The sequence below is a fragment of the Pundamilia nyererei genome, unplaced genomic scaffold (genome assembly GCF_000239375.1).
Source record: "Pundamilia nyererei isolate P.nyererei 1_Seehausen unplaced genomic scaffold, PunNye1.0 scaffold00220, whole genome shotgun sequence".
NCBI lineage: Eukaryota > Metazoa > Chordata > Actinopteri > Cichliformes > Cichlidae > Pundamilia > Pundamilia nyererei.
In genome coordinates, this window is record NW_005187621.1 from 579,211 (window position 1) to 594,303 (window position 15,093).

A 15,093-nucleotide genomic window follows, 5' to 3' on the forward strand; every position below is an offset into this window, starting at 1 on the left:
CAATGTAAAAAGCTTACAAGCAAAAGACTTAAAACAACTTACAGTATATACATTTAATGATAAAGTTAATCTTATTACCATTTTTATTTATTAGCAGTGCATTTTAGCACTGAAAAAAATCAGCAATTTTAAGTTGTCAGAAAAACATTATGAACCTGAATAATTAAGCTGAGAGAATTTTTCATTGGTTTCTTTACACAACTTTCAGTCAATTCTTGATATGTAGACTCATTTAAAAAAAAAACTGAATTAATCCAAAGATTTGTTGTGGTTTTGATGCAAGCTAGTCCTGAACTAGCATTTCTACTGTGATACAATTTTGCTAATAAAATAAGCAAATATACTAATATTAAAAAGCTATACCATTTAGCCAGCTAACTGTCAGTTAGCCTCACCAGTCTAGCGACGTTTAGTGCATAACATCATCTGATAAAGTAATTTGAAAATGAAGTTATTTAACTTATATTGCTTTGTTTTATATTAAAAGACCAAAAATGTTTTTTTAGAACGATATACCAGCATAGTACTAACTGATTACCTGTTTTGGCTCTTGTTGAGTAGGTGGCATGTGGCAAACTCTTATCAGGTTTCTAAATTTATAAACAACTTAAATGATCAGATGTCTGTGTAATTAATTTACACTGACCCTCTTTCGTGTCATGTAAATCGCTTTCTATCCATATTTTCATCTTTAAATGCATGGGATTGTTGCCAGTGGTGCCCATTGTTTGACACCAGATTTACTTCTACTGGTTTTGGATCCAGTCCAATCTGATCTGCCAGGCTTATTAAAGAAACAGAAGGAGGAAATCAGGTTCCCAGATGTTTAGTTTTTTCCTCCTTAAAGGAAAATCCCAGTCACACTATAGAAGCTGAATCAAAAGTCCTCTTCATCTCCATCTCAACTTTGAAGATAAAGTTGTATTGTTCCAACTTTTTAAACCACGCAGCAGCTCTGAATAGCAGTGGTGGAAAGGTCAGTAGTCAAATAAACTTTGATGACATGCGAGCTAAGACCCCCACCTCCTTATCCTCTGACCCCTTTAACCCACAAACTGACCCCCATGGTGACCCCCGAGTCCCCCCCTCCTTGTGGCAGTGGAGCAGATTGAGTCGTGAATAGCGAGAGTTTGCGAAAAGACAAAAATCTCGTGAAGTGAGCTGCTGCTCATCGTAAAATCCTCTGACATGTTTGCTTGGTGCTCTGTGAGATTATCTCACCCCTTCGTGGGTGACTAACGAATGGTGCTTGGCTTTGAGCCAATCACAGCACCAAGTGGAACTAGCTGATGGTTTATGTTCAGATTTTATAGCAGCACCTTCATTCACAGATCATTCACAACTTTTTCTTCTTCAAGGAAATATTTGATGATATTTCCCCAAATTCACGAAACTATAGATGATATAGTGAGCTTTGATTTGTGTATTACGATCACTTCTTGCAGTCCAACACAGTTTAATTCCAACTACGGGTTAAGAGACTCAGTGAAGAGTCAGAAGTCAAAGAACTGTATTGTTTGACTGATGCATTTCGGCGTACAGCCCTGTCAGGGTCATCGACGGAGGTCCATAAGTTACAGTGTGTTGGCTGCACAGTGCGTTTGTGCATTTACCCCCCTCAGAGTAATTTTTTCCATATAATTATAAATGTACTGTCCAACCAAAATGCTGGCAAAGCTTTAAGGTGCTGAAAAAACATCTTCAGAAATTAAGAGTCCAGAGTTTTTTGAATGGGTTATCTTTCAAATAATATCTTATATGTCGATTTATGCTGATTTTAAAGTGAAATTTCTGCTTGGAGGAGGAAACTTCATAAAAAAAAGAGGTTGATATTAACAGAACCATAACAGAACTTGGTTATGTTGGTCGATGTAAAGAGGTTAACTTGTTAGACATGTATTAAAACTACTTTAAAATATTTATTTAATATAGCTGCTGTTCCATTTTGAGGTCTTGGCCTAAAAAGGCTCTCTTTGGGTATTTTTCAGGAACCTCTAAGTACTCTTAAGTGCTTCCAGAGTGTTTGTGGAGTGTCCTTTTCCTGGCCTAAATGAACACTTTCTTTCGAGTGTGCTCAACTTGGTCGGCTCTAACACCTCTTTTTGTCTCCTCTTGCTTTTGCAGCTCTCGACCATGGAGACTTCACCACAGAGAGCCACAGATAAAAAAGACAAAATGGACGGTAGCGGATTCACCGACCTCCCAAAGAAACCCTCACCCTCAGAGACCAGAGGTAAGGCAATTCTTAAAACTTTCTCCTTAAACCAGTGACTGAATTTGAGTTTGGAGCCCAGCATCAGGCCTCGCCACGCTGTGAACCGAGGTCTCCCAAGTGTTCAGCCAGGGGGCAAAGAGGGGAGCAAACCAAGTGATGAAATATACATTTCAAAGACAAGGCACCAACTAGGGAGCTGATGCTCGTGGCTCTCCTTAGATACTAGCAGCAGTCAGAGGTGACTTACAGTAGATGTCTGATAGGAATCCTAAGTAGACAATGCTCAGATGAGCATCATTAATGGGCATCAAGGCCCAGTGTCTACAGTCAAGGAGTGTGGCACCATTTGTAAACGCTGATGAGTGGATAACAAGAGAGGTGGTGGTGGTGGGGAGGGGGTGTTGGGGCAGGTGAATGTTTGTGTTGTTGAACTAAATGAAGAGTAGCACCGATGCTGTCTCACAAGGGAGGGACAGACAGAAAGAGAGAACCCATGTTTTAAAGATGTCAGCGAACGTGTGATGAAAGCTTGGCATAATGAGGCTCAAAGACCTTGTTCTTACCTCCAGAGTATAAAGGCAAAAAAAAAATGTGGAGCTGACGACACGGAGCTTCAGAGATCGACAAAGATGCAAGCCGATGGGCTGGCTTTGAAATGCAAATTAAACGTGTGATTTAGTGACATTTTTACTCATTCATGAAGGACTTGGTGGCCTGCCATTATAAAGAAACACTCATTAACTGGTAAAGAGGCGACAAAGCTGGCAACGCGGCCCAAAAGTCAGCACCTCGCCAAATCACAAAGGATTTTCTAGTTAGTACAACTTGTATTTTGTCAAGTTTTATTGGATATTATAACTCAGTGTGTTGTTTGAATAGAGACGTAGAGGAAATGGAGTTGGTTTCCTATCATTTTCCAACAGTTAATCTTTAATAATTCAATGAATTAAGTGTTTAACCTGCCTGTGCCTTACCTTTTACAGTGTTTTTGCAACTATATGGACTTGATAAAGCCCATTCAGAAAATGGGCTTTATTTGTACTCATGTGATTATCAGGAATAATTTGATGAAATTAATAATAATGATTAGTTAAACCAGTTTAAACCACAAATCCGAGGTCAAACTGAAAGCCTTGGTCACGCCAACCTTATTGCAGTGAATGCGGGTTAAACTACAAACTAGAACTAAGCACAAAACCTTTTGTGCAAGTTTTTTCTATCAGGAAACTCAACAGTAAGTTCATTGTTGTGTTTGTATTGTATTACTTATTTCGTACGTCTTATATTTTAACACAACACAACCTAAAACTGGATGGGGTCAAGAGGTAGAGGAGGTTGTCCGGTAATCGTATTTTGAAGGATGGTGGTTCGATCCCCAACTTCTCTGTGCGTGTTAAAGTATCTTTGGGCAAAATACTGAACCTCGAGTTGCTCCTGTCTGAGTGACTATTAGGTCCTGAGTGACATCCGGAAAATATTTACAGAGCTCATAATTAATGTGAGAAGTAGGCTCACGTTCCTATAGACGTCTAATAATGAGACTTCTGTTTGCAGTCACATCCTGTTGGATGAAAGCAGAATCACTGCACTTCACTTTTGTCATATAATATAATGTGGATCTGCTAATAACTCATAAACCACAGTCTATGCTCAGTCTGTATTAATGTGTACAGGTCTCTGCAGGAAGACTGGATATGAGCAAAGATGAGTGAGTTAGGATGAGGTGATAGCTGGACATTTTTACTAGCCAGATTGGGGGTTTTTTTCTGGGGGGGGTTCCCATTAATGCATAAGATCAATCAATATTTTCATTGTAATTATATTTATATAAAATTATTCAGCCTTGTTACAGTTCCACTTTGCTAACTTTCTTTTAGAGCTTAAAGTAACTTTGCAGAGACGTTCAATTATTACCTCAAATCTTGGTTTCACTGGCCATAGAAACGTGAGCCATTTTACCCAGACTGTATAAAACAGATTGAATGAGTTAGTATAACCACAGGTTTAGATATGAAATTGTAAATCATCTTTTGGCTTTTCGAATTGGGGGGTCTCTACTCTCACCTCCACACTCCTGCCTTTCCTTCTCTCTCACTATCTCCTAACATGCCTCTCCCCTCTCCTCTTCCTCTGTCTTCGACCGACAGTAGTACAGTTTCCAACCTCCAACAGCAGCAGAGGCAGTTATTAACTGAATCAGCTTATACTGGCGTTCAACTTCATCTTATAAGACAAGCCATTTTATCTCATGAATCTTTAGGGTCCAACTCCCTAAAAACCTGCTTTCTTCTGACTGGCTGACTACAGAAGTAAAAATAACAATGGTTATTTTAGATACATGTATCTGCTTTTCTGAAGCTTCAGTGATGTTTAATCCAACGTTGTATTAATGACAGAAAATAAGGAAAAGAAGAAGATGAAATTGTGTGAGTAACTTCAGCTGAGCCACATTTAAACTACATGAACCACCTGCTGAGGTATTTTCATGATGAATGTCTCGTGAAGTGACATGAGAGGCAGAAAGAGATACATGTTTTAAAGATGTCAGTGAACGTGTGATGAAAGCTCTCGATAATGAGGTTAAAAGACCTTGTTCTTACCGCCAGTGTATAAAAGGGATGAAAAAAAAGGCCTGGTGGAGCAGCTCTGACGTGGATGCAGAGTGGGCCGCGTTTGAAATGTAAATACAGCCAGTGATTTGGTGACATTTCTTCTCTTTATTAATGGAGAACTTGGTGGCCTGCCACAATGATGAAGAAATACAGCTTTAATTGTTCATATGAGACTACATGTTGGGTTCAAGTGAATGGCGCTCCATTTCTGGACGTGGACTTCTTTAATATTTTAATAAAACCACACGCTTTCTTCTTATGGCCAACACTTGGACACACATTTTTACACACTGGGTATACCCTTAGCCTATTCTTTCAACATGTAGGGTAGGCATCTGGGCACTTAAGGAAACGTACTCTCGGACTTTCACCCAGGAGACTGGGGATCGTACTGCATGTCAGACCCAGAAACTGAAAGTAAAAACATGAACATAGCCACTGTGACATTACTGCTTTTTTTAAGCATATTTGATGAAAGACTGCAGTTCTCAGCGAGTTCCCAGCTAACAGTACCTAGCTTAGTTAGCAGTTCATTATCCCATAAATAAAACTACAATGATAATCTATAATTCCAATATGTCCAGATTTTAACTGTGGACTGTGAGTATAAAAACAGGACATTTCTGATACATGGCGATTCATCTAAAGTGAAAAAAACAACAACTAGGAGCTTTTACCAACCACACAAATCACCACTTCAAGCGGTTGGCGTCAACCATCAGTCGTAAGAGGAAAGGTGAATAGTTGCGGCACCAGAAACCTCTTTACAATTGCTAGCGCGGATGCTGTGCCAGCCTGTAGTTTGCAAACCTAACAAGTGGAACATTTTGTGTTCCACTTTTCAGTTTCATTACAACTCAGAGACCAGTTGGCAAGTGTTTCTAGACAAGTTGACATCTTCTGTGCAAACTATAGCAACCGTAGCAATCTACTACCGACAGAAGCAAATAGTGCCGCACAGTATCCCTCTTTGGAATCAATTTCAGTATGTGACTGCTAGCAACCTGTCACCAACCAATTCAGGAAAAAAACATTTTTCCCTCATGACCAGTGGTTGCCAGATAGTTGCGAATTGATCTCTAGGCCTGTGTGACTGAGGTCATTATTATTTTGTTGACATTTACAACAAAAACGACATCACATCTACTGGTACAAGCTCCAATTTGATTTTAGTCACCTCCAGCATTTTGCTGTTGCCACAAAAGCACCATAAGAATAGAATAGAATAGAATAGAATAGAATAGAATAGAATAGAATAGAATAGAATAGAATAGAATCGAGTAGACTTGCTCATTATTGTCATTGTAAATGTACAACAGAATGGTAACTGCAAGTATAAATGGGTGTGGCTGTGTGATGACATCAACACTGGTGCTCAAAGCAATGGGGTCTTAAGAAAGCTGTAAAACTCAAGATACTTCATTGTTAATGAGAAAAGCCAAATTTATGTCCTATTTCTTTGCATTTTTAATTTTTTAGAGCCACCCACTGGGCCAGATTGTATTTGGCCCAGTGGGTATTTGACATCCCTGCTCTAAAATGTCTTTTGATTATTATTATTTTTTGTTCAAAGATCTGTCAGATTAAAGTCTTAAATAGAGAAAATCGACTTTGAGTCTTCGAGAAAGATTACTGGTACAGCTGCAGTTTGCTGCAGAAAAATGAAAGAGAAGCTCCATTTTTCATCCAGAATAAGCCCGCTTTGCATGAACTCCTCTGACCCTCAACACAGCTTTAGCTGAACTTTAATAAGCCTGCACTGTTGTATATTTATATGTAGCCATTTTTAATCTTCTTCCTACCTAAAATGAAACGTCTCTCCATAACTCTTCCTCCCTATCAGCCTCGTGTTTTAATCTTAAATAAACAAGAAGCTTCGATTCTCCAGCCCGCTGCCCGTCTCCACCAATCAGATATCCAGCCTCGGTGCTAAAAACCACAACCGTCTGCCACTGCGTCGGGACAGAGCAATTACTTATCGTGGTAATATGCATTATTATTCCTGTTGCCAGCTCCTGATAAGTCAATATGCAGCATGAGAGGGAGGCAGATGAGCCGAGGTCCTTGAACCTGAGAGCGTATTTCCAAACAAAGCTGGGAAAAGTGGAGGATATACGGCTGCTGTTCGGCGTCTTTTATTGGCAGCGTATGCTTTACTGCTGTCTGCAGCATTCCTGTCACCTAAGTCATGCCCACCTCTGAGCCTCGGCTCCATAACAGCCCGCCCTGCTTTATATTCCCGTCCCGCGTTATTTATTTAGAACAATTTCCTCTCTATCAAAGGACATGGCTAATGCCGAGTTTTAATATGTTATTTACACATAAAAACAAGCTATTTACAGCCGCGTACGGGTGCAGAAGGGAGGAAAATGAATGGGCCCCCGCGCTCCCTCTCCGATCTGTTATATCACAGTTTAACAATCTGGATTGCTAATAGAACCATTTATCATGGAGCGGTCATTTATTTTACGTGAGCGGCCCGGGTCCCGTTCCCAGAGGCCTATGGAAATGGGGTGCGCATATAATGAAGCTCAAGTGAGAGTCACTTTGTTTAAAAAGTGGGGACGCCACGCTCCGAGTCAATTAGGATGGACCCAGGTGCTCCAGACGCTCCTATCTGCTCCGTTTGATGATCCGCCCTACCCCCTCGCCTTCCCCTTCAGGAGATTTGTTTTTTTTAGAGTGAAACATAAAATAAAACTCTGGCATGGCGGCTCCTGGACCAAAGTTTGCTGTCATTTACCAACACTCGGCCCCAGCAGCGGGGTTTTAAATAATTTTAAAAAATCTGAACTCCCCTCTCCTCGCCTGGCCGAGCCTGAGGCTCTGCTGCCCAGTTAATAGATTCAAATGAGTGCTTGTATTTCCTTTGACAGCACGCATCTGTCTGCTCATACAGCCCGGGCCACGGCACGCAGATTTACGCCAACTCTGGGACCTCTATGATTTCAGGCCCATTCTCATAACTGGAGGTATTTAGAGAGGGAAATATTACTAAGAAATGTGCGAAAATGACAAAGAAGCCACCAAGCTTTTATTGATGTATGTGTCAGTTTGTAGACGCGGGCCTCGGAGGATTAAAGTCACCCCGGATTAGGAGTAAAATCCCCCCCGCCTGTTTATATACATATATGTTCAGAGACATTTTATGAAGGCTGAGCTGAAATGTGATTTTGTTAAATTTAGAGTTATTGCCTTTTTTCAGGTAGTCGAGGAAACACATTAAAGGCACACTTGATCCATAAAGGCTCCCATACTACCTGAAAGTCATCCAGTCTGGCCAGTTTGTGAATATAAACTGGAAAACCTCCATTAGGATCAAAGGAGCCAAGCAGTGCCTACCTTGTTAACTACATTAATAACACTCCATTTAAAATTAAAAGGAGTTTTATGCACAATACATAACATACACTTCTGTGCATTTTGTAATTGTTTTTAACACCTTTATGCCTTTAGGGTATTCAAAAACTGTTAGCAATACTAGCTAAAAATAGCTTAGAATGCAGACTACTAATCACTAACGCCACCAAACAACTGTCTCCAAGCATGATAAGACTCCACATAAGAGCAAAAATACTAATGCTGATGTGGCTCCACAGCAAATTTGGGTAGATTGCAGCCTAGCTAGCTGCTGCAATCGGTTCAGATTTTTAGGTAAAATTTCTAGCTAAAATTAGCTCGCTTCCTTAACGAGTCTAAACCAATTTAAATCAAACTTTGCATGAACGTCCTCACGTATACAGCGACTGTTATGCAAAGTAAAGTAAAGTCAAATTTTATTTATATAGCACCTTTGAAGACTAAAGATCACAAAGTGCTTCACACAGAAATACAAGGCATAAAACAGAAACAGATATAAAGTTAACCATATGCAATTCTAAAAAAATGAGTTTTTAGTTGTTTTTTACAAGACACTACTGAGTCCACAGATCTTAAGCTCAGAGGCAGAGAGTTCCACAGTCTGGGGGCCACGGTGGCAAAAGCTCAGTCTCCCTTAGTTCTCAGCCTGATATGCCGTAGGCCCTGATCACATGACCTCAGCGACCTGCGAGGGACATAGGGCTGTTGAAGTTCAAAAATGTAAGCTGGTGCTTGTCCATGAAGAGCTCTAAAAGGCAAAACCAGAATCTTAAAATGGACTCTGAATTCAATGGGGAGCCAGTGCAGCCGTATTAGCAACGGTGTCACATGTCAGTACTTAGATTATTTGGTCAGAAGTCTTTCTGCCTTGCAGCCTTGCTGATGTTCCCCATTTGCATTTCTTTCTTGTGCCACAAAACGCACATGACCGCACGTAACCGCATGTAACCATATGTAACCGTATGTAACCGTACGTCACCACGAAATACGTTATGAAGAATTTAAAAAGTAGGTACACAATGGCTTCCAAGAACATGCCCATAGGACAGGTTTTTCCTTGTAAACAAGAGTGGCCTACAGACCACTCAGTAGGGCTGTGCGATATGACCAAAATCTCATATGACATCTATCGTCCAATAACGATATAAATCACAAAAATGTAACATTTTCTGTAAATTCTGTGAATCTCGGGCAGCTCGACTTCCGGGAAGTGTTTCCAGCTGCGCGTCATGTACCTGGAGTCGAGTGTTTTAACCAATGCATGAAACTATGCATTTTTAGACATAAGTTGTAACGGCCGCCGATTTCTTTGTGAGTATTTATTACACGGCGTGCTGGGGGGAAAAGCGTGTTCTAACATTTGAGTCTAAGGTTTATTTTTTAGCACCTGGCGGCTCTTTTTTACTTCTTATCCGGAAATAATCAGCTCTTTCACATGATTCGGTTTATTTTGAAAAGTCTCAACAGGATCTTGAGCTTTATTGTGAAAGGTTTATGTGGAACATAAACAAGCGGACACGCGATGGTGTTACCGTCGTTGTTGCTAACGACAACGCATAAAAACAGGCGCATGTCCGTCCTTAGTGTGGTTATATAAAATGTAAGAGAAAGAGAGAACTTTAAGAAATTAATATAGCCACTACAGTGACCATCAAAACGATGAAAAAATATTGGCGTAAACAGTTTATTTTGCGACACCACGAAACAAACGATAGCGTAAAATGAAACGATAGACGTTTTTATATCGTCATCCGATATATATCGTTATATCGAACAGCCCTACCAAAAAGAACCTCCTTGTGTTTGCTTTGGTCGCTAGCATACAGCTGCAACCGTTGTTTGAATGGAAGTAGCGGACAACTCTTGAGGAATGTGAGCCTGACATAATGTGAAAAACCTCGACATATGAGCTGTCATTATACCGATACAGACAGTATTTATGCTCCTCGCAGTACAGTATTTGTAAATCTGCAGTTCCAGTGGCTGGACGTGCCATTGAGATTAGTTTTTCTGGATGTTATGCTCACCTAAATCAATCTTACCACTAGGTCCTTTTAGTGGTGCTTCTTAGGATTTCAGTGATACCACATCATCCATCACTTCAAGCCACTTTTTCCTGCTTTGACTTCAAAGTTCATTCTTGGGAAATGCCGTTTTTCCTCTTGGTGTATTTAGAGTATTCTTCCAGGGCTGTTTCGATCTAACATCAGTCTCCTCTCCTGCTGTTTCCAGGGTCGGGATTGGTCAGTGAACCTGAGCATTTTTAAAGCAAGCGTGGGTATGAAATCCTTTTACATGCTCTGAGAAAAATGGAGGCTGGTGGTTGTGTACTTATTTATTAGTTTATTCTTATCTGGCCCCGGAGCTGATCTGAAACCAGAGTTATTACACGTGAAAACCATGTGACCTTTAAATCCTTTACCGGCTGCAGATTTCTCTCTGTTCTCGCAGCATTCAGCCGGAGCTCGCCGCTTCCTCTCAGTCTGTGTCGCTAAACTAGGCCAGAGGAAGCTACTGGGTGCCGCTAATGATTTGATTAACTGGTTTCGGCGGCTCCTGACATACATCTTACAGAGAGTGAGTTTGTCATTCGGGAGGGAGATTGATGTGCCGCGGTCGGCGCCCACCGCCTCCCACCCCATCCGATCCCTCCCAGGTCTATCTGCTGAGCCCGGCTGGTCCTCCGGGAAGGAGCCTAAGTACTTAGCACCTCCTCGGCTGCCCCGGGGCAGGCTGGGTGTGTGTGTGTGTGTGTGTGTGGGGGGGATGTTGAGGGGGCAGCACACCTAAATAGGCTGTAGCATTCCTGAGCACATATATTCTGGAAGCCTGTCAGGAAAAATGATCAGTTAACCAGTTTTTAGCTAGAAATGTATTTAAATTTGCTAAAAATGATAATTGTTTCTTTGTTTTACATCGATGCAGGTGGTTATTTCTGGGTTTTTAGCCAAAATAAAGAAATGTTAAGATTTAAAACACCAAAATTGCTCTTTTTTTTTAAACAATACTAATGTGGGACCAGTTGCCACTTTTTCTTTGTCCTCACTAAAGTGGTGTGTTTTTTTAGGGATTTAAACTAATCCTCTGATTGGCCGTGACAGCAACCGGCCTCCTTTGAGATGCTTAACAAATACAAACATCTGCCTCGGGTCTCACAGAGTCAAACTGGAGTTGGGCAGAAACAATGGGATCACGCCGAGCTCCTTCCGTTAGATGAATGGCGACGTGGCTGGGCTGTGTAAATAGTATTTTAAGCGAGCCGGGTTTGTGATAAGGACAGATCTCTTTATCGGGCCGGGTGGACAGTGAGTAATTGATGGTGGCTGGATGCGCGGGGCCCCGCCGCGGGCGAGCGAGCTGCACGGGGAGCGCTCAGGGGGTCAGGCCCGCTGGCAGAGAAAAATGTGACAGGGAAAAAAAACTCAGCGTCCACTTCCTACTCCAAAAGGACGGCCACTAATCTTCCTGAGAAGAAGAAGAAGAAGTAGGAGGAGAAGACGGCGAGGAGGAGGCAAAAGAAGAAGAAGAATAGGGGGCAGTTCTTTTCTCCTTCTCTGCCTCTGTCTAAATGAGGCCCAGCCCGGGGAGGCCAGAAAAAGAGCCCCCTGACATCAGATCTGGATTACTGCACAGATGAGCTGAGCTGACACTGAGCGCTCATGCTAAGCTCATTATTAGTGTTTCATCATAAAGTGACCCTTAAAATCAAACTTATTTACAAAAACGTTCCTCTTTATCCATCCAGATCAGGGATGCCAAACATCTGGCACAGGGGCTACAACCAGCCTGCTTGAGGGCCTAGTTCAGCCCACTGGATAGATTTACAGTGTTAAAATTATAATAATAAATAATCTTCTCTGCTCTTCTTGGAATCACTGAATGTTTTCATAGAGGTTATTATGCTAAAAGTTAACTCTTTAGCCACTTGAGATCAGTTTAGATAGGAAGTAAAATGAGTTTCAGACCCCTGATCTAGACTTGTGTGTGAGCGATAGAGATGTCTGCCTTTACTTGAATATAATGGAACTAAATGGTGCTCAAGCTTCTCCAATTAGGAAAAGAATAAATATCTATATTTGATTTTTGAGTGAACTGTACACCGCTGGCACGACTGCACTGGCACTATTGTACATGCTGACATCACTATCCACTCTCTGAAGGACCTGTGATCTAGGTTGTCGTCTAATAAGAAGAAGATGACTTGATCAAATCCCCCAGCTCCTCCTGTCCACATGTTGAAATATTCTTGGACACTATACTGAACCAGGAGTCGCCCCCGATGCATCCATCAGTGTGAATGTTAAAGGTGCTTGTGTGAATGAGGCTTGCAATAAAAAAGCAGTTTGAGTACTCAAATAGATAAAAGAAACACACACACCATATAAGTACAATTTACTTTATCCTGTCACTGTAGGCATCATTGACATCAAAATAATGACCTGACGCAGCAGCGCTGGTTTGTGGGCTTTTAAAAAGGTCAAAAACAGCAAATGTCTTGTACAGATGTGAGCAGCAGAAAGCTGCCCAGATGTGGCTGCTACACCTAAAGTGTACTTTATACTTCCACATTGAATCTTTATGGAGAATGACCTGAAACGTAACAGAAGAACCAATGAAGAAGCTCCTTCTAGCAGGTAGATGGCCTTCTGATGTAACCCAAAGGGGAATTGTGTCTCTGACTGGAATTGAACCAGCAACCTTGCACTTGCCAAGTAAAAGTAGAAGAACCAGTAGCTGGGAATGCACATAAGGAAGTGTTGGAACCAAACAGACCAATCACAGTCATTGTGGGCAGATTACAGGTGTTTCTGGATCTTTGGGTCACAGCCGTGTCACTACACATCGTTTTCCAGAGCTTTATCTCAACTAATATGTCTATACCACAGCTTTAAAGCAACATGCTGTGACAGGGAATACAGAGAGATAAACATTAGACAAATTTTGGACAAATTTCAAGTTAAATTGAAACAAATGGAAGAGACAGTTCAATTAAAACTTGGTGTGTTACTAATAAGAATAAAAGCAACACTAGATCAAAAAGAAAATCCACAAGAAAAGATGAACAAATGACCAACACAACACCAAAGAATGTGTTTTAAGGAGCCAAGAGCCCCGAATGTACGGTTACCTGCTGGGCTGAGCTCAGATTAAGCCTGAATGTGTCTGCTCTGACACTCAGGAGTGTTTACTTATTGTGTTTACAGGAGTGTTCTGTACGGTATTTTTCACAGGATCAGCTGTGAAAAATTTCTAGAGTTTTCCCAGATTTGTGTCAAAAGACGTGCTTTTTAAGCCTCAAATCTGGCTCTGTGTCCCCTGAGCACGGCCCCTCAGTGCAGTACAGTTTCCAGTAATCACAGTGGCTCTCTGCATTTCCACATGTGAACCCGCTGCGTATACAATCATCGAGGCTAATGGGCTTCCTACACACACACACACACACACACATTTCTGCGGCTCTTTGTAAACATTTAGCTTGATGACTTTCCAAGATGCCCTCGTACCATTTTATCTGAAGTTTCCCTCTGGGGACCGGCTGGTCTGAGGAGCCTCGAGATTAAACGAACTGAAGTAAAAGCAGAATTTTTTTTTTTTCAAATTTCATCTATTTATAGGCGGGTACAGATTGCTGGATAGAAAAAAAGAAATTCTACTTCCAGGCACTTATTTTTCCTTGTTAGTTGTTTTCAGACTTGCGAGCAGTCATTAAGGAAACTTGTAAAAACATGGCCTAGATTCACGGGATGAACGGCACCTCACATCTGCTGGGAATCTGGCAAGTCCACACCAAACTTTGGCACTTTTAATGCCTCATACCTTCTCTTTAGGCCATTTCCTGGCACCTTAAAGATGATCAGACATCTCCTGTCTAGTTTCCTTTTAACAGAGAAAACAGTAGATAAAGAGAAACCCAGATTAACACAACCAGAGCTGAGAAAGTGGCGTTTTGGGCTTGAGGATCAAAGTAACTGAGGCTCTCTCGGCCCTGAAAAATACAACCACAGGCTTCAGGCGACGTCTGGAGACTCTGAGGTTTTCCTTGCACTGGATCCAAAAACAACAGGCAGCATTCCTGCAGATTTACAACTGTGGGGAGTGAGCGCTTGGGAGCGATGTATGGATGTTTTAGAGGATTAAGCCAAAACTCCCCAACCACCACCACCGCCTCCTCCTCCTCTATGGTGTCCCTCCTTTCCCCATCTACTAGACTACAAATGAGCTCTCCGCCCCCTCTGGGAGGTGGCCTTAGAGGTTTGGGGGGCAGGTCCCAGGTTTGTCTGGGCTCAGCACACAGACACTTGCATGGGGACCAGCTGCTTTGTCACCATTCAGCTGAAAGAGCTATGACTAAATGTATGTGTCGCCTTCCGTGGTTGGAGTTTGGGAGGTGCAGAACTGTCAAAATTCTCACAGATAAGCCACGAAAATCAGTTTGGTTTGGACCACTGTTGTCATAAAAGATTTTTATGTATATCTGCAGTCAATATGATGCTGATTATAGCACGAAACTGCATGGAAAGAGCAGGAATGGTGGAGGAGGGTTGCAAAGTAGTCTGCACGAGCAGCAGTAGCACCTATAGGCTTACTGACTCATCATTGCCATAACTTTGAAAACATGCAAAGTCTGTGCAATCAGGTGAATGCGAACAAATCTGAGTTGATTAAACTTCACAGAAACACATAAGCTGGGATCCTCCTGACATGAACACCAATATGAAACAGAGGAGGAGCGTATTGATGCACATATTGGAGAACAGTGAGATGACTTGATGGTAAATCCTGAAAATACTTGATTACAGCTATCAGCTGGACTCTTGTCATCCTGGTGGCTTCCAGTGTGACTGCATTAATACCCCATGCTAAGTATGAGAGCACCATTATTTTCTTCCTGTGCATTTATACTCT

At 41.6% G+C, this 15,093-nt stretch overlaps 1 protein-coding gene across 1 annotated transcript in view; it reads left to right on the top strand.

Annotated features, from left to right (window-relative positions):
- Window positions 1-15,093, top strand: part of LOC102211830 (zinc finger protein GLI2-like) — a 100,817-nt gene that overhangs the window by 10,296 nt on the left and 75,428 nt on the right. The window contains exon 2 of the mRNA XM_005748370.2: window positions 2,125-2,233. Coding sequence (XP_005748427.1) covers window positions 2,134-2,233 — 100 coding nt within the window. The 5' untranslated portion in view covers window positions 2,125-2,133. The remainder of the gene's footprint in view (window positions 1-2,124; window positions 2,234-15,093) is intronic.